Source organism: Cryptomeria japonica, chromosome 6 (genome assembly GCF_030272615.1).
Source record: "Cryptomeria japonica chromosome 6, Sugi_1.0, whole genome shotgun sequence".
In the NCBI taxonomy this organism is placed as follows: Eukaryota; Viridiplantae; Streptophyta; class Pinopsida; order Cupressales; family Cupressaceae; genus Cryptomeria; species Cryptomeria japonica.
Window position 1 is genome coordinate 258,386,730 of NC_081410.1, and position 20,888 is coordinate 258,407,617.

A 20,888-nucleotide genomic window follows, 5' to 3' on the forward strand; every position below is an offset into this window, starting at 1 on the left:
CGAATCCAGTTCAAATCTGGAAGGAATTGTAGAATATTATGATGAGGTGGTGCCATCATCAGAAGAAAACGAGTTGTTCAGCAGTTTTAGAAACTTTTTTTGTAGATACGCACAACAAATACAACATTTAGACTGTCGAAGTTCTATTAAGGACTTGCTTCTATCCGACTAGTGTAGAGTCCACAATGCCACCCATTCTGAATTAACATGTTCATTATGTAGGGTAGCATTAAACCAAATATGTAAGAGACACTCAGAGGTGTTAGAGGTCCATACTCTTAGCCAAGGGGATACCGCTTCGCCCGAAGTTCCTAAAAAGAAGGCCCCTAAGCAAGAAAAGAATGGAATGCCGAGCCCGGAAATCCCAATCGGTACGGTTACCAACCCAAATCAGACTTGGACATTGAGGTTCGATGGTTCGAAATCTAAGCGAGGAGCTGGAGCAGGAATAGAATTGATAAGTCCTACCGGTGAAACCTATTTGGCCACCTATAGACTACAGTTTCATTGTACTAACAACATAGCAGAGTACGAATCTTTGGTTTATGGCTTGCTGTTAGCCATTAAAAAGGGAGCCCAAATATCACATTGTTTCGGGGATTCAGAGGTAGTAGTTCGACAAGTTAGAAAGTAGTACACATGTCACGATAAAAGACTCAGTGCTTATCGCAACCGTGTGCGGGATATAATCGAGAGTTTTGATGCCTTCAACATCAAAGCCATCTTCCGATCGCAAAATCAAGTTGTTGATTCATTGGCACAGGCCGCAAGTTCGTTAAAACCCCTGTCAATGCAAAGTTTAAAGAAATTCATGGTTGAGTTGACATCAGTCCCATCTATTCTGGACAATGTCACTAATTTCCAGGTGTTCGATGATGATAGGCACATCATCGACTTCATCACAAGCTCCGATGTGTTTGCAGCGTAAATTATTGATGAGGAAGAACCTCAGGAAGCCGTGATCAACATCGAAGGGGTCTTGAATCTCAAGACAAACACTATTCCTAGAGGTATGGTGCAACTGGAAAGGATCTTCGACTAGGACCAGCTCAAATCCCGCAAGGAAGGTACTTCCGAAGGAGGTGCCTATGATAAGATTAACATTGGCACAAAAGAAAATCAGAAGAATGTGTTGATTGGGAAGGTATGTACATCTCAGGAAAGGGATGGAATCCTCAAGAACATGAGGGAATTCCCAGATATCATCGCTTGGGGGTATGAAGATCTTAAGACTTATGATACTTCAGTAATAACTCATACTATACCCCTAAGGCCAGACTCAAAACCTTTCAGGCAGAGACAACGACCAGTAAATGTTCTCCTAGTGCCTTTGATCTATCAAGAGGTTAAAAAGTTGTTGGCTGCTCATATTATTTTTCCAGTTCGACATTCTACCTGGGTGGCTAACCTAGTTCCTGTAAGGAAAAAGAGCGGTGTAATCAGATTGTGTGTAGACTTCCGCAACTTGAACAGAGCATCAGAAAAGAACAACTACCCACTACCTTCGCTAGATGAGGTCTTGCAGATGGTCAATGGATCCCAGATGATGTCTTTTCTGGATGGATATTCCGGGTACAACTAGGTAATGATTAAGTATGAGGACTGGCTGAAGACCGCATTCACCACCAAGTGGGGAGTGTTTGCCTACAGAAGAATGCCTTTTGGCCTAATCAACGCAGGAGCAACATTTCAACGTGCCATGGACATCGCCTTTAAAGACCTTGCGGGTCGATGCATAATTATTTATATGGACGACTTGACGGTATTCTCCAAGAGAAGAGAGGACCATGTGAATGATTTGTGGAAAGTTTTTCAGCACTGTCGCCAGTTCGGGATATCTCTAAATCCCAAAAAGTGTATGTTCGGCGTGACCGAAGGTAAGCTTCTCGGTCGTGCTATCTCAAAAAAGGGGATCTCAATTGATACTGACAGAATCAAAGCCATACTGCAAATTAATCTCCCTGCAAGCAAAAAGGAACTAAAGTCATACTTTGGGAAGATAAATTTTGTCAGAAAATTTATAACCGGATTTGCAGAAATAGTTTGCCCGCTCAACGACATGCTCAAGAAAGATGCCAAGATAGAATGGACCCCAGTAACCAGAAAGGCATTTGAGGAGATCAAACAAGCTATTGTCCAGGCGCCGGTTTTGGTAAGCCCAAACTACCTGAGGCCATTCTACGTATATTCTTTCGCTTCCAAACAAACCTGTGCAGCAATTTTAACTCAGCGAAAGGAGGAAGAAGGAGAACACCCAATAGCATTCATGAGCACCCCGCTGAAAGATGTCGAGTTGAGGTACCCAAATATTGAGAAGCAAGCTTACGCATTAGTTAAAGCCATTAAGAAGTTCCGGCATTATATTCTAAGGAGTAAGATATATGCCATAGTGTCGGATGTTGCTGTAAAGACATTACTAATGCAGAATGAGCTGGGCAAAAGGAGGGGTAAGTGGGTGACCATTATCCAAGAATATGACATTGAGATTCAGCCCATGAAGCTAGTGAGAGGTCAGGCTCTGACGCAGACTCTCGCGTCGGAATGCTCAGGAATTATACATCAGCAGTACTTGATCGAACAAGTCTCGCCAGATGAATGGTATGATGACATAACCTTTTATCTCCTCAATCAAAAATGTCCATCACACCTCAATCCAGTGCAAAAAAGGGCTTTGAGGATGAAGAGCGGTCGTTTCATGCTGCAAGGAGCTGTCTTGTATCGGAGAAACCACGAGGGGATTTACTTGAGGTGAGTAAATAGAGATGAGGCAGGTCAAATCATAGAGCAGTTCCATGCTAAGTATGGAACAGGTCATGGGTCAGGTTTGGCAACAGCCCACCAAATCCTCAGGACAGGCTATTATTGGCCCACCCTATTCAGAGACACCCATGAACACGTAAGGACCTGCCATATTTGCTAGGTAGCTGCAACCAAGGAGCGAACCCTAGCCGTGCTGCTTCAGCCAATCATAGAGGTAAAACCATTCGGCCAGTGGGCTCTCGACTTCATTGGTATGATCAACCCACCCTCCTCTACGCAGCACAGGTACATTCTAACCGCTTCTAATTATTGTACGAGGTGGTTTGAGGCTCAATCTTTAAAGCAATGCAATGTTGATGCTACTATCAAATTTTTAGAAGAAAACATTATTACACGCTTTGGTTGTCCTCATGCTTTAGTCTGTGATAACGGTTCTGCATTTGCATCATTAAAATTTTCTCACTGGGTTTTTGATTATGGGATAACTTTAAAGTTTTCATCAAATTACTATCCCCAAGGTAACGGTTTGGCTGAGTCCACCAACAAGAACCTGTTGCAAGTGATCAAGAAGCTTCTTGATAAGAATCCAAAAGATTGGCATACCCAACTTCGATTCGCCCTTTGGGCAAACCATACTAGATGTAAGTCCGCCATTGGAACGTCACCATACCATTTGGTATATGGCCTCGACCCTATTTTTTCCATACAATTGAGAATACCAACCCTGCAGTTCATGCAGGAGTATATGGGGATCGATCGCACCGTCGAGGCCAGGTTGTCCCAATTGCTGTATTTAGAAGAAAAAAGAGACAATGCCATTGATAATTTTGCTAAGCACCAGGAGGTGGTCAAGCCTTGGTTTCACAGAAGGGCAAAAGTAAAAGCCTTCCACATTTCTGACCTCATCCTTTGCTGGGACAAAGCACATAAACGGAAAGGAGAGCATGACAAGTTTGATAATCTGTGGCTCGGTCCTTTCTAAGTTTCTGAAATTTTGGGAGAAAATGCATTCCGACTAATGACCCTAACCGGTGAGGACGTTCCCTTGCCTGTAAACGGTCAATTCCTCAAGCATTACTTCCAGCCTTGGGTTTCTTTTGAAACCTTTCCCATGTATATAATGGGGTAGTCTTTCCGCTTTCCTGTTTTAGTTTAGTTTATTTCCTATTTTGTTTTGGGACCCCTGTCAATTTGTAAGGAAGCTTGTGTGCTATGTGCGACACTTGTCTAATGTTACAGTTTCACAACCTTTCGCTTCTAGGATCTTAGTTCGGGCAGGACACTTGATTATTGGAGCGCCCCATCATGAGGTCGGATTGATCTAGATAGCCTTTCTTTGCAAGATCTTGTTCTTGTCAAAACCTATCCCCGGCATCGTGATTACTGCACAAATACATTTTAAAATCGCATACAATTAGTTGTTCGTCAAAGGGACACTACGTCAACGATAAGGTCCGAAGCTCTGCTTCAGTGACCACCGTTACGCTCAATCCTACGTAGGCTTCACTGCCTACTATGCCAAACAAAAAAAAAGAGAAAAGAATCAAGAGTGAAGATGCTTAAAAATCAACTTGATATCAAGCATAAAATTGGCAAATGGGAATGCAGGCATCTCTGCCGATATCGAACAAAAAGTAATTTTTTTCTTACCGGAAACAGAGCAATCTCTGTGAGCTAACAGGCGATAACTCTGTCAGGGCTATGAACACTTGCTGGCAGCGGGCCTGTATCCAGGTTGCTTTTGAAGTATCAGCTCGCTGGACAACTTGATATAGTGAAACATTGATGCCTCAACTCTTTCTAAGTTGGAATAAACTTCACTTGCACACACTGGTTAATCCGATTTTCGTGTGATTCGATATCACCCATAACATTATCTGCTTTTGAAAGACCTTTTCAAGTCTAAATTGTGGTGGTTAACCAGAGATTCTAAGTTCGGTCCAGACTTACGTCCCCGAAATGACTGGAAGCATTTCTCCAACAAAGTTGCCATTTGTTGTGCATTGCACACGCTCCCTGTCACCAACAGGGTCCCCCTCTTGTTGGTTTTTAGCTTTCGCCCTGTTGAGTTCTGCGCAAGGTGTCTCGCGTCTTTTTTGAGTGCCCATAATCAGTCCAAAGGACAATGTTGTCATAAGCGCAAGCCTGGGAATCTGCAAGGTGAGTTTATCGCTCAAGTTGAAAACTTTTCAAAAATCGCTTAAACTGAAGTAAACGCCGAAGTCTGAAACTTTTTACAAATGTCCTTTTTCGACTTGCAAAATCGCCTAAGTGAGAGTCAAAAGCTTGCAAAAGTTGTCTAAATGCCAAATTTCACCAAAAGTAAATGTGAAAAAAGAGTTAAACTTTGCAAAAGTGGTATAAGTCCCGAACTTCGGCGCTACTCAGTGAAACGTAAAAAAGGAAGTTGAACTTTGCAAAAGGGGCCAAACCCCCGATTCTCGCCAAAAGAGATATATATGCAAAAAAGTAAAAAGTTTGCAAACTGGTATAAAACGCCGAACTTCAGCATAAGAGGTTAAAGAGTCAAAGTGTAAAAGTTTGCAAAGTGGTATATTTCCACGAACATCAGCGATAAAGCACGGAATTTTTAAAAGTTTGCAAAGTGGTATATTTCCCCGAACTTCAGCGATAAAGTGCGGAATTTTGTAAAGCTTGCAAAGTGGTATAAAACGTCGAACTTCGGAATAAGAGGTTAAAGAGTCAAAGTGTAAAAGCTTCCAAAGGGGCCATAAAGCCCGAACTCTACACCAAAGACTAAAACGCGAAACTTTTTAAAGTTTGAAAAAGCTCCAAAAACGCCAAACTTCAGCGATAAAGCGCAAGAGTCAAATTTTAAAGCTTGCAAAAGAGGCCAGAAACCCGAACTTCGGCGACAAGGGGAAGAATTTCGAAAAATCGCGAAAGCCCAAATCCCCAAAATTCGACGGATGAGAAGAAAGTGTCCAAGCGTTTAAGGTTCGCAGTATCGCGGAACTCACCCAACTTTGGCGTAAAACATGAAAGTGCAAAAGGCGTCTAGAAACTTCAAAATCGCAAAAACCTACCATTCCGCGTGAAAATCGCGAACAAATTTCAGACTTACGGAAAACGTCATTCTTTTTATGAATCACGAGCTGTGCATTTTATCTCTTTTCCAAAAACGCAAGGCATAAGGTAGGGTGTTCGCATTTTATGCCCTCTATCCCGAAAATCGGCAGGCGGGTGAAAGTCCAAGTTGGGAAAGGGCATTTTCAAATTTAAAAAAAAAGGAAAACCAACCCTGCAGGCCGGGTTTGTGCGGATTGACAACTTGTTTGCCAGGTAAGCTTGCATTGTCTCCCTTGGAATCATTTGAAATATATGCAAGATTGGTTAGATGTGTTTATACAAAATTGATTAAATGATTAAATCCCGTAGACCGCATCTTTTACCTTTCGAAAGGCATCAAGCAAAGCAACAAAATCAGAGTCTGTCCAAAAGGTTAACCAGGAATGCAAATTTCAGACTTAGGGAATTTTGAACCTCATCCATTTTTGAAAAAACTAATCTTAAAGACTAAGTGCAAATTTAGCAATCATTAAACACCCAAGTCCTTGAACCGCAATCGAGTAGTAAATTTTAAAGCGGGGAGCTTAATAACATTCCATGCCCAAATTAATCAGGCTCTTTTACTGAAGCATCGTGCTTTTTTAAAATTTCGGTTTTTCCATTGATCCTTATGCACTAACATATCCCTTTTAACTAACCTGTTTTGTTTCCTTCATCTTGTCTCATAATCCGCGTCCGGTTGTGCAGAATAGATGCCTAAATCTGCAGTAGAATCCTCAAAGACACCTGGTGCAGCCGAAACATCTCGGGCTTCTAAATCAAACATCCCTCGCAAAGGCGAGAAGACGAAATACCAGTACCAGAGAGGAGGACCAAGGGAGTGAAAGGTCCAAAGCATATGGGAAAACGTAGGTGTTACTGACTTAGGCAACATTGACATTCAACTTTTCAAAGACCGTGTATTTTCCCATAACGCCTATGGCAGGCCAAGGCGGATGATGGAAAGTGGCATCGCCCAGGCAACAGGATTTCCTCCATCAGTGCAGAATTACGAGCTAGTAGTTGAGGCTGCCCGACATTATCAGCCAGATACCAGATTAGTGGTTCTTGAGAATATGGTCCTAGCTGACTTCACACCTGAGGCCATTGGCGATGCATTCAACATCCCCTTCCCGGATAGCCCCATTGTGACAACCATAGATGAAGCACAAGTTGCATATGACATGAACCCTGCTAAATGCAAGACATTGATAAACGAGGAATGGTATAAGGAGAGAAGGCCTCCGAGTATTAGAATTGGGAAAAAGACCCCCAAAAGTGACTTTCACAATGAGCATGGAGATATGGTCACCTTGCTCAGCCGGGTTATGGGACTCCCTCAGTCTAACCTTTTTGAAGAGTGGATGTTCTATTTCACGGAGTAGGTCTTCGTCGGGAAATCCAAGTTCGACTGGGCCCAGATCATCAGTGACAATATCAATACGCAATTGCTCAAGCTTGAGGAGAAAAAGCACTTCACCATGACCTCTTACCTAGTTTATATGTTCGCCCGACACCAGCCACTGCCAGGGTTAATCAAGAAGGGTGAAATCGGGAACGGGCCCAATCAAGTAAAGGTGTACGACTGCTATCCTCAACTACATTATCATGACATAGCTCAGAGGGAAAAGAACAACCCTGCTTCTACTATTGGTTAGTATGAGCGTGTCAATGACGCCTTCACAATGCGCCTAGTCAGGCTGATGCAGGGGGGATTACACATAACGCTCTCAGAGCAGGCTACCATTTTGGTACAAAGGTACGGCGCCTGGTTTATTCAATTTCCTAGGTTCTCTATATCCGGATAGCCATCTTTGAAGGACCTCCATTCCAACTTCCACGCTATACAACCAACAAAATAATTCTTCTGGAAGTTGCAAGGCAAGCACATCCAGCGAGCAGTTTACTCAGAGACAAGAAGTAGTCCGGGTTCACCTTCCCTATGATTTTGGGTAACCTCGACGTTCATTTAAAGAATGCAGCACATGCCGATGAGTCACTTGCTGAGTTAAGAACATTTCCCAAGGAAATGTTTTGATCATGACAATTTGGCAAAAAGAGCCTATGGCAGGCACTACAGAGAAAAGGAATCAATTGAAGACTATTGGAAGAATTGTTCTGATGACTATGAGGTCCGATGGCGTGAATATTCAAGTTTTAAGTGTGCAGCAAATGTGACTTTATGAATACCGTCGGGTCCCGGATCAGGTAACAGATTCTGGAAATTTCTTATAGGTTCGGGATTTTGAAGCAGTAAGGAATCTCTTGTCGAGCATCAATTTGTCACAAGATCCAATTACTGATTTTCAGGCAGTTATGGCAGCCCTGGGAAGGTACACCAATCAATGGTTATACCAGCAAATTGACAGACTAACCCATGAGGAAGTTCAATTCACATACCATATGATGGGTAGTCTTGATTCTCAGTCCTCGGAAGATGAGGGAACCTCAAGTGCACCAAAGGAAGAGGTTGAGAGGCCCGAAAAAAGAAAGAAAGCCAAAGCTAGCAGAGGGAATCGGACATCAAAAAGAACTAGAAGGGAGAAGATCCCTAATAGAAGACCAGAAGTCACTTCATCATCCAAGGACCCCAGTTCCGATGATGATGTAGTTGAACTTGATTATATACCTGCTCCGCTCTCCCAAAGCGATGTTGATGCATTTGAGGCTGATAATCCTCCGGCACAAGATGAGCTAAATATAGAAGTGAGGATCATTGACTCTAGCGAACCTGAAAACCAAGTTGAGGAAGGAGAAATTCCGTTCAATCAAGAGGCTGATGTACATGAATTCACCCAACAGAGTCGGCACGAGTTGCAACTGCATAGTACCGGCAAAGATGACACCACCGTCGAAGGAGAACGAAGGGCGGATAAGACCCATGAGCCCGACAGAACTAAGGAGCACCCATCACATGGGGATACCCAACAGTTGTTCAGTGAGGTAGGGGAGAACTCAGCTATAAGCAAAGGACTGGACACTTCCTCTGCTCCTCCTATAACAGATCAGTTACAGATATGCAATGAACCAGCTGAAACCTTTAAAGAGCAGAGTGGGAATTTGACCATAGCATCTGGGCAGACCATACCTCAAGACTGGTTAGTTGCTCGTGCACAGCGGAAGGCAACCACCAAGCCACCTATCGACTTGGATGATATTTTTCCTCGCATAGGGGAACAAAGTCCAAAGGGAAGAAAAGGCCTAAGACCTACTCCCGAATCACCAAGGATGAGCAGAGGAACCGCACCATCAATATCGCTACCCCGCCTATCGATAAGCCAACTAATCATTAAAGAAAGGGGAGAGCTAATCATTGAGGATGTAAAGGAAATGGCCCACCACCGAGAGACCATTTTGGTCAAACTATTCGAAGTAAAGCAGGAATGCATCAGGGCTCATGAGGTCGCTGCTACAACTCTTCCCCTCATGAGGGCTCTTTTCTGGACCTATGAGCAGATTCCTACATTGTCTGCCATCCTGGATCCCTTTAACGTCAGCACTTTTAAAGAATTGTACTGGACCATCAGCATGAAGAATGACACAAAGGGCACCATTAACAAAGAGAAAGAGACATGTGAGGAAATTTTGAGAGACATGAGGGACCTTGGTGGAAGGATCCTCCCATCAATGGTTTTGGGTTAGAAAAATAGTTTGTCCGATGACCAAGTGCAGCCGGACTGGGAGGATAGATTGAGGATGGATAAGATCGCCTACTCTACAGAGGACCTGGAGTTCGCCACTGGGTTATATTCAGACATTTTGTATTTTGAAGCTCATCGGTCCGACTAGAAGGACTGATTAAAGCATGTAGATCGTCATTTGGAGGGCATGCAATATAAGATACGTCATCCTCCTATGCCCCAATTCATGGTGTCGTTCCAGCTGTGCATCAAATTTCAAGAGTATGTTCGGGCAGTTCGTGCGGCAGGCCGGGACCTCTGGAAAGAATATCTGCATGCCGAGGATGAATTTCTAGAAATGGGAGCTGCAGCAGAAAAGGAAAAGGTGCCTTCATAAAGTGCATAATTCTTTTAAAGTTTAAAAAGACACTTTTGGCCATAAAGTTCATGTCTAACTGCCAAGTGAGTTGTAAATTTTGAGCTCCCTGCATGTGCACTTTTTGAGCTGCTTTTGGGTAGTTATTAATTGCCTTTTTAGGTAGTTATTGTTCCTCCTTGGGTAGTTGTTGATATTTTACCTCCTATTTATGGGCATGGGTACTATGTTGTATTGATGAATCTGGGCCACTTGTTTTGTTTTAATCTTGGCCATTCATCTGAGTTTTGAAACTCTATTTAAAGGGGTAGGTTTCCCTTATTTTTGTAAGAAGTCTAAGATTGTTGCTGAAGCTCTGGCGAAATTTATGCAGAATTAATGGAAATTAAAGCTGTTTCATTTCTTTGTGAGTGCATGGTCTCCTTTCTTCACCATTTAATATTCTTGTTATGTCTTTTGTTTTTAGATAGTATTTTTAGAATAATATTTGATAGAAGCCTTGGTGTTCATACCATTAAGGATTGGCTGATTGTCACTCCCCCTGCACGGTTAGTCTGAACCCATTTCTGTGCTCAGTTCAGTTGTTAAACATCAAGTGAATGTATGTCAAATTCTGCATTTATGTTTAGTAGCATGAAAATTCAGTTCCTTTTGAAGATTGCACTAGATTTTACAACATTGTGCTTTATTAGCTAATAATGTTAAATCTAGTTTTTTGGAGGTTTCTGTCTGTTTTCCTGGACATGTTATCTTAAGATAAATTAATCAGATTTTCTCTCTCTTTACCCCTTTCTTTTTTTCCCCCTTTTTTTAATCAAGAAGAAACCATACAGTCAAGCTGAGATAATATCAATCTAGGTGAAATCAAATGATATGGGACTGTTAAACTTTAGGGAACTCGCTCGAAGCCAACCGTCTAACCTTATGTCCCCTTTGTGTTTCCAGCAAAACACATCAAACCACTAAGCTATCCTGCAGTCAAGACCTGACAACCGAAACATTGAGGTAATCCCCATTGATCAATTAAAAACAGCACTAGGGATTTCCTTATTTCAAGAGAGGATAGGATTCTTAGTATTCTATTCTACATTGGCCGGATGGGACCGTAGTAATGCGATTTCAGACACGTCAACACTATGTAATCAGCAATATGAATATAAACAACAACAAAAAAAAATTTCTACAAATCATGGGTTAAACTCTATTTTAGTTGCTCTTTATATCTCTATGCTATGGAAAAGCCCTTAAGTTTTATAGAAAAATAGTTTTTTTCTCTTTTTCTACACTTTTTTATGGTTTTTTTTTAAATCTAATTTTTCCCAATTTTTTCCCCATTTTTTCAAAAGATCTTATACTTTTGGTTTGCCGATTTTTTCCCCAAATGATTTTTGCTACTATGAGTGGAAGAACTTACCAAAACTATTGTAGGACAAAGACAAAGGCAAAGAGAACCAGATTATACAAATGAAGAAAGAGAGCAAGGAGGAGAAATCTAAGAATGTGATTCATTATTTATTCAACAAGAGAAGGAAGAGGAAGTAGAGACAATACATCAAAGAAAGAATGATTAGGGCATTAGACGGAAGGAATGACAAAATAAAAGTTAAGTTTCAGAATATGGAGGTAGTCTAAAACTAGAGGAGTTTGATAGATTGATTGAATAGTTTGGAGAAGTTATTTGAATAGAAAAGTATGGTAAAGTAGAAGAAAATAAAATTTGCATCATCCAATATGGTGGAAGAAGTAACTTCTAGAGAATGGTTTCGGAATTGCCAAGGAGGATTTCAAAGAGGTAGAGGCTATGGTGGTGATATGTGAGTCCAAATTGGTAACGTGAATAATAGAAACGGGACTCGCCCGGACTCGCCTAAACTCGGCGAGTCCGAGTCCAAGTCATGCTCGCTATAATGTCCCTACTAATTAGAGATCATTAACCTGCAAAACAGATTGTTAGGATACAACATATACATATATATAAGCCATTTTCTAATTTGCAATCTATCTTTAATACTTAATTAACATGATCATAATTTTCATCTAATAAAAAGGATACGAATGCCATACGAAAGTATGTCCTTAGGCGGCCGTGAAGCTCGCCTTCTTGGAACCCCTTGGTTCCAAGCCCTTCAGGAAATCGAAGAGGAGTTCGAATCCTGTCTTGGGTGTAACCTCTTCCCCCAAGCCCTTCAAGGAAGACCCTTGTCTATTCCTTGCCTTGGGTGATGTCTTCATCATCCAAGTCCTCAGAGGGGATCGGCCTGACCTTTGAGTCCTGTCTTGGGTATAACCTCTTACACCCAAGCCAACCAAGGAAGACCCTTGCCTTTCCTTGTCTTGGGTGATGCCTCCACCATCCAAGTCCTCAAAGGGGATTGACCAGATCCTCCTCTTCTTGGTTGGGTTTAGTCAACCAAGCCATACATTTGTATAACAGTTTCAGTTCATAAACTATTCCTTGGATTAACATGAATTCTTAATGTATTCTTAAATTAATATATACATCAATATGATTTTCCATCTTTTACATATGCAATTACATTCCTTAAAATACCCTTGTATTCATAATCCTTCTTAATATACAAACTTATGTATACAAATGTATACAACAATTACAAGATTATATCTTTACCTATTTTTAATGACTAGTGAATATTATACATTAGTATATGTATAAATATCCACTAGACTATAATTTACATCATCCATTAATGAACCTTATTCATTATCTATTATTCATTAACTAATATTAACTAATATTAATGAACCTTAATAATTAACATCCTCTATTACTATTAGTAAGGATGAAATTTCGTATCCTATACTTATATTATTTAATATAAGTGGGAATTTGATTTCTTACCTCCCTCCGCGGTCTGCTATTCCTTCCTTTCTTCCACAACCTCCTCCTTACTCCCTTCCCTGCCTTACTGCTGCCTCCTTTATAACCCATGAGGGGTTGTGCCCCTCCACGGGCCCCTTCCGCATGAAGGGGTGCGGGGGTGATCGCAGCCTAGGCTGCAGTTACCCACGCACCGCTTCATGCGGAGGTAACCCAGCCCCATGCGGGTTTATCTTATGTTTAATATATAATGTATATTAAAATTTATATCTTGCTTCCTTTTTTTTGTATATTAAATATTAATTACGTTTCATTAAACGTATAAAATACTATATATTATCTCCTTTCAATATATTAAATATTAATTATATTTCATTTTAAATATATATATTATTTCTTTTTAAATATAATAAATATTACATAATGTTTATATTACATAACATTTCATTAAATATATTCAATATTACACATCAAAGTATATTTAAATATCTTTCCATTTCAATATATATTAATTATTTAAATAACATTTCCTTAAAAAAATTAAATATATTTCCTTTTAATTTTCATAGATTACTTAGATTATTTATTTTAATTTATTCATTTACAATATCCTTACCCACGCAAGTGATTTTTACATCTCGTGATACCATAGGGGTTATCACACTCGCGGAGTCTCTGGGACTCGGACTTAGACTCGCCAATTTGGCGAGTTTGGCTCAAACTCGCCAAACTCGGCGAGTCCCGAGCCCCAAACTCAACTACTGGCTAGGTTAGTAAAATGACAAAAAAAATACATTTTAAAAAGTTTTTTTTAAATGAATGGTATCGTCTTTGTTCACTACAACCTTCGCCTGAGAATGAGAAAAATTAGCGTTACAACATGTCAGCCAATTGAAAAATAACACCCGACACCTTTATTAAATAATAAGTTTTTTTGGCCTCGCGGGGCGCTGCCCCTTGACCTCGCCCTGTATCGCGACAAGGAGCGCGCAAGGGGCGCTGCCGCTTGACCTCACAAGGGGCGATGCCCCTTGACCCCACCTTGGGGGAGCTACCCCCAAACCCTCGTCGAAAAATATGGGGGGAAACTACGTCGATAGAAGTAGGGAAAATTTAAGCTCCGAGTCTGACACTGATTGGATCGACCAGGTAGATATAGAGGCTGAGACTATAGCCATGGCAGAGGAGGAGCGGAGAGCACGAGCACAGACAGGAGATTCAAAGGCAGATAGTGACACGGATGTTCCTGATGTTGGTGAGCATGGCATGGTGTCACGAGGAGCGGCTATGGCTGTCGAATCATCCGGGACCTACCTTAGACGCCTTCGCAAGGGGCCGGGGCCGGAGGGTGCAGGCTCCTCTGAGCCATAGGCTTGTAGTTGTATTTACCTTTGGTATTTGTATGAAACATTTGATGATGATCATATGATGACATGGATTTTTTATTCCATGAGTTTTGTAATATTGTATACATTTGACAATATTTATATATCTATGTTTGTTATTTCCTTCAGCTACAATTTGCGTTTATGCTTATGTGATTGAAGTATACTTGTGTATGTAATCAAATGAGCCAAGTTTGATGTATACTTGTGTATGTAATCTTTACAAATCTCTAAATTTCTTGAGTTTTTCACTTTCCCGAGTCCAGTCGAGTCTGGAGCCGAGTCTGACGCCGAGTCCCGAGTCCGACTCAGCCTTGCCGAGTCCGAGCCGAGTCCGAGTCCCGTTTCTTTGGTGAATATACAGTCAGTATCTTTGATATGATTATCAATGTTAAAAGTGATTCCTTTTGTGAATTTGTGAAGTTATCAAGTTCTGATATAGGTTGTTCACCAACAATGAAAGATAATTTTCAAATATAGGATGATTAGTATGGTGATTCAAGCATCTAGCAATTGAAAACACCAAGATGAAATTGAAGATGATATGTCAAACTAAAGATTACATGGCAATCAAATGGAAATGATAGAAAACTGTGTGATCAGCATAAACGAGTTCAAGGTGTTAAGTTGTTTTACATATTTTGAGTGGATATGCTAGAAAGAAAGTATGACCAAGGTCGTCATAGTGGAAGAAAAGCATCACATGAGTAAAAGGATAGAGGAACTAAGTCATTTCACACTTCAATTTAACCTTGTAAGGGGAACAACCATGTAGTGGCAAGGGTAGCAAAAATGTGCAACAAGTTAATGAAAGGTTTGAATTTAAGTGAAAATCATCTTTTTAAAATGTGACTGGCAAGAAAAAGTTAGTGGCATTAGTGGCAAAAATCCACGAAGAAGCATCAAAGACTCCAAATATAAGTTATTTCACACCTTTAAGAGCTGGTAATGATGCCTAAAATATGTAGTAGGACTCGTCACCATGGTTAAAAAGTGCAATGAGAAGAACTGAAGGAAAAATATAAGTTAACTTACATAGTTTCTGTTGAATTAAATATTGAGCTTTGATACCATGTTGAATTTTGCAACACAATAGTAATCTTTGCTTTTGAGGAATATGGCATATTTTTCTTGCTACTCTCATTTGTGGAAGGTGTTCTAGGTGCAAGATCAAAAGGCAAAAAAAACACCTTCCACAAATGAGAGATGCACAAAGGAAAGGAAAGGAAAGGGGCTTTTATAGTCCACGATGCCAACCTACAGATGGGTTAGAGCAGTATGGGACTACCTCGTACTCCTTGCGGGAGGTACCTAACTGCACTACAAATGAGGCGTACATACCTTACCCCCTTGTGGGATTTGAACTTGTGACCTCTCTTTTAAGAGCACAAGTTCTCCACCACTAGGCCAACTCAGGCTATACAGTTAGGTACCTCCTAAGCAAATGAATGATATATTCCTCAAAAGCAAAGAATACATAATAAATTACAATTGTACAATGAGGTGCTTATAAAGAAAGCACAAAGATGCCCTAAGCTAAATTTAGAAGAACAAAAGTGCAAGCATGAGGAGCTAAAAAAATCTCAAGTCTAGCTAAAATAGATGCAAAACTAAAGTGAAGATAATATTAGCATAATTAAATAAAAGCTAAAAAGAACCTAAATTTAGTTTAAGTGAACGGGGTAATTAAAGGACCTAATTAATTAAATAATTAGATAATTGTCCTTATTACTCTAACAGTTTCATGCTGTTTAAAGCAGCTAAAAAGCTATAAAACACAATATGTAAAAAAGTGGATGAAAACCTGAGTGAAGATTTTTTGTCTCCCAATTTTTTCCAAACAAGAGGATATGTTCAAACATTAGCTCCGATTGACTGGTCAATCTGAGATGCTATAGCTGAAGATTGGATGAACAAAAAAAACATGGATAGGTCTTGAGCATTCTTAGAGAAGAAGTTGGCAAAACATTCAAAGGTTGTGCTACAAAGAAAAGGTTCAACACTACTTGAAAGAGGTCATGAGGCAACTACTACAATTTCAATGGGCGGTAGTAAAGATCAAAAAGGGAAGATGAAAATCTCACGTGAAGCTTAAAGGAGTTCTAGACCTAATAAGTTGAAATTAATGCCTAAGAAGAAAGTAAAATTTCCAAAGCTTATTCCTAGAAGCGGCTATCCAGAATCCAAAGCAGCAACGGTTACACTTTTTCCCTCAACTTCAATTCAGTCAGAAGAATCTCCTTAGATTCCTAAATCTCATTTACAGACTTCCCCTCCCCCAAAAATGCAGCCCATGGAAGAAATTACAGCCTTGAAGGTGGGATTTAAGCACCAAGTACAACAAACACCAATTGGGGTCAAGAAGCTTTGAACAGAAAAATGAGAATGGTTGTAGCACCACCTTTGAAAGCAGCTTCAAACCTTATTTCCAAAGAGAAGACAAAGAAATCCAAAAGATAGATGATATTCAAGAATAACAAGGAAGGACATTTAATTGTTGAAACTTTCACTCCTCTGCTTGATAAAAGTTTAAAAACTATTTGTGAAGTACATGCTGCTAAGTTTTCATTTTCTGAGATTAATATTGGTCTTGCCAACAAAAGAGGAACAATTGATTTGCTTTGTTTTATTGATGAAAATGCAAAGAAGATGATGGAAAAAGATGTTGAAGTAAAGGAAACGAAATAGGGAACTGAGGGCATGCATTACTCATTTTGTGAACCAGTGTCAAAAGTGGTAGTTAGTTCACTACCGAAACTGGAAAACATACCACAAAGACAACAACTTGATGAGTTGGTGTCACATGGGAGAACTATACCCAGTAGATTGAAAATTTATGTGCCAACAACTTGACAACAGTAGATATTTTGTTCAATTCACTAAAGGAAATTAGAGACACCATTCAGAATTCTGATGAGTTTGAGTGTTCTGTGACAACATGTATAGCAGCATCTAGTAGTGTTTTGACCAGCCTGGAACCCATGGAATTTTAGGGTGTTGATAAATTAATGAGTTTGAAAGTAATAGCTGATCCAGGAAGTAATCAAATTCCAAAGTGGATAGCCAATTTCCAAGTATTATTTGAATTGCAGGAGCCTCCTTTAGAGACAATTAAGGAGTACATAGAAAAATTGCAGGTTGCTAAACAAGATATTTTGGCTTTTTGTTCACCTTTACCTTTCACATTTACTGATGTGATCAGGATGTTCTAAAGAGTAAACTTGAACAGTTAGTCATAACTCAACTAGGAAGATTGGCCTTTGATATTGACTCTAAGGATAAATTGATGGAAATTGCATTGAGAATTGCAGCATATAAGCTCAAGTCACCAAGAAAATTTGCTAAACGAGATAAATTAATACATCTTATAATTGGCTGAAAATTATTTTGGCTCCATATTGAAAATTTGAATTTAATCTAACTCTTCATGTTTCCCATACATGTTTTAGTTCTGCCACCAACAAAATTGAATTTATCTGATAAGATAATTTATGTTGCTGCTTCAGTAGCAGATAGTTCAATTCTGCAGATGTTTGTACTTCAAAAAAAATGCAGCAGATTTTAGGCTAGATTCTTTGTTTGAGTAAATTATAACATACCCACTTATTCTACAACTACCCTAAATGAAATATCAAAAGAATCAAGGGATTTCATAAACTAATTCTGTTCTAAGGAGAAATAGTTATAAGTGTGGTGCAGGTATCATGCAAACAAGTAACTGCAATTAACACAATTAATTGGTACCTCCCAAAAGTATTGAACTCTTGATTCTCCAACTTTTCTTGTTGGTAAGTTGCTATAAATTATATCACTTGTAGAATTTTCTTTGAAACCACGGGCACACGACCCAACTACAAGGCACATACCATCAGGCTTCTTTCCTGATCTTATCTGCACAATCCAATATCAGTATGTAAAATATTTTTTCTTGCACATTGTACTCATTTCACATTTGATTTTACATATTACATGCCTTCCTACTTATCCAATATATATCTTATAATACAATATGGTGTTATTAATTGGTTGTTTAGCAAACTTAAATGCACAAACTAATCCATAATCAATCCAAAGATAGTTAGGTATCTTTTTAAAAAAGAGAGCTCAAACCTGCCTGACAATGGGGGAGAAGTTCCCCATTGAATCAATAATGAGGTGTGCATCTAAAGCCTCTCCATTATCAAGTTTAACAACCTGCAGTTTCTCAAATTTCAGAGGAATTTTATTACATCTGGGATACGGTTTAAAAATGTCAACCAGCATCTCAACAAGTAAAGAAGTTCAACCAGACCGTTATCGTATACTTCCAAAATTCCAACATAAAGAAGCCCAATTCATACACATAATTATAGTCATCATGACACCAAAAAGTGTCAGAAGAAAACTAACAAAATGGTTTTTAATGCTATCAATCCAAGCTGAAAACTGTCTTATTGCTATGTACTTATCCTTCATAGCAGTCTCTCAAGAAATAGGTAGAGTTTATGGTTTTCTGAAACAAAAGACTCTTCAGGGATCACACCATAAAGTATTTTTTGTACTTTATGTTGGGTTCTTTTATGATGTTTTAATGACTATGCATTTCTGTTGTTGATGGCTTTATAATATTTTATATACTTCAATTTGATCTCTTCTGTTTGTATTGCATAACTTCAGTGTTAGAGGTGAATATTTATGGTTATCAGGTGATTCAGGTGGATTGGATGTTATTGACGTCTTAACTAGTCAGCACCTGAACAGAAATTCATAAACTTTAAGTAATTGATGCCAATACAAACAATAGAGAGAAAATAGGAAGTTTATATGCAAAAGTTATTTTTTTCTTCAATAAGGTATTTGATGAGATCAAAGATGGGGTTAATGATGTCATAGTTAACTAGTTATTGGTCTATGTTATGATCAGTGAAGACAAGGTATTGAAAATTCAAAAACTCTTTGAGTTTATCATAAAGTGTGTTGAGCAAGCGATATGTGATGGAAATCAAAATGTGTGAACTAAATATAGAGGGTGAACAACGTCCAAAGATATCAATGAGGAACCACAAATAATAGAGTATCATGTTCCTATTTCTGCTTGTATGTCAGAGGATGATGGGTGGCAAAGTTTTTCGCTAGAGATGGATATCTTTCAATATGTCTTTTGGATAATGATCCACTACTTGAAGATTCAGACTTTTATAGTCTCTCAAAGTCAACCTTTAACAAGTTACTAAACAAAGGATCAACTAATAAAAATGGTGAAGAAATGCCCCCATCACAAGGTGCACAACTGTTACCAGTTGTAGATCCAAAATATGAAGAATAGGTGATGGAAATTTCTATGAACATCTACAGCCTTTACTAGAAGATGATACTTGGATTGAGTTCAAGGTTGCATATGTCAAAGGCACAGATGAAGAAGATCAAATCCAATATGTGGTAGTTACTATTCCTACAAGAGTACTACAACCTTCGGATCTTGCTAGATAACTTTAGAAGGAGGCATAATTCCTTCACCTACTAGAGAGGTTTCTCCTTATGGAATAAAATCATCTAGCTCCTATGCATATAAATCAATTCATCACCACACGATTGTGTCTATTCACCTCAAAGTTGAAAAACTTGGACTCGGCAATGACTCGACTGTAATGTCCCCTCCTTAGGCAGGTCAGTTGACAGATAAGGTTGGCCTCCCAGTTGGTTCCCGTAGGCCAGCAGATTGTGCAGGGAATCCTTTCAGAGGCTTGTGATGACATATTAGGGCTTAGAGAGCCAGTTTGACCAGTCTTGGGTAGTCTCCTAGTTTATAGGAGGAATCCCTATTTTTTAGGGATGAACTAGGAGTTAGCAGGGACACACCAGAAGACCTCCGGGATCATCTTGGACACTTTGGGCACAGTTCCTATTTTTTAGGAGAGTTCCTAAATTTTAGGAGGAGACTGCCAGTTAGCTCGCAGTGGTTAGACAACATCAATGGACAAGGGGCATCAGACAAAATCCAGATCAGGGTCCAGATGAGCGAGCTACGAATTTTTGGGAAATAATTTAATTATTTCCTAAGTTGGGAATAATGAAATAATAAAAGTGATTATTTAAATCACTTTATGATATAATAAGTTATTATAATATTTGGCCCAAGTACCTAGGCAATTAAAAAATAAGTTTATAAAACTTAATAAGGGGCCAAGTTTATAATGAATATTGAATAATGACCCCCTCATGAAGTTCGATTCCTAGGAGGGGATTAAATAAAATAAAACATTATTTTATCATTAAAAGGGGTGAATAAAAAACCCTAATTCAAAATTATATTTGGAGGGAAAAATGAAAATGAATAAAATGAAGCTTTGGAGGGAAATTGGGCATCCAGAAGTCATTTTTTGAACCAGCAATGTTGTGGAGAGCTCTTTGAAGGGTTTTTCAGCAGATTTCTTCTCTGAGAACAAAAACTCTCAGGAAATTATGGGCTTACAAGTGTGTGAGACCACCCAAGGGTTACTCTACAAGAAACTTCACACAAAGGTTTCAATTGTGCTTATTTTGAAGGTATTTGGGGAGCTATATTGCATTAATTTAGAGAAGAATTCACAGAACATTAAAAGCAGATTTGAAGGAAGCTGATGTGACTGCAGAATTGAGGAGTTTGAAGGAAATCAGTGGAAGAAATTCATTTTTAGATTGCTAGAAAGAGTATTAGCAGAGAAATTATTGTTATCGTCAGAGATATGGAGCAGATCTGAACATTGTGGCATTATACAGTCAGCACCAACCATTCATACAGCCCAGCCGCATCATTACCAGCAAGCATAGTTGTATCCAGAGGTATCATGGGTTCGTGGAGCTCATATAGATCAGATTGT

At 39.3% G+C, this 20,888-nt stretch overlaps 1 protein-coding gene across 2 annotated transcripts in view; it reads right to left on the reverse strand.

Annotated features, from left to right (window-relative positions):
* LOC131037446 (uncharacterized) overlaps positions 1 to 20,888 on the reverse strand; it is a 242,703-nt gene that overhangs the window by 148,958 nt on the left and 72,857 nt on the right. For both annotated transcript variants that reach the window (XM_057969589.2, XM_057969594.2), the window contains 2 exons: positions 18,160 to 18,243; positions 17,794 to 17,940 (listed from right to left, as the gene is read on the reverse strand). In XM_057969589.2, coding sequence (XP_057825572.2) covers positions 17,794 to 17,940; positions 18,160 to 18,243 — 231 coding nt within the window. The remainder of the gene's footprint in view (positions 1 to 17,793; positions 17,941 to 18,159; positions 18,244 to 20,888) is intronic.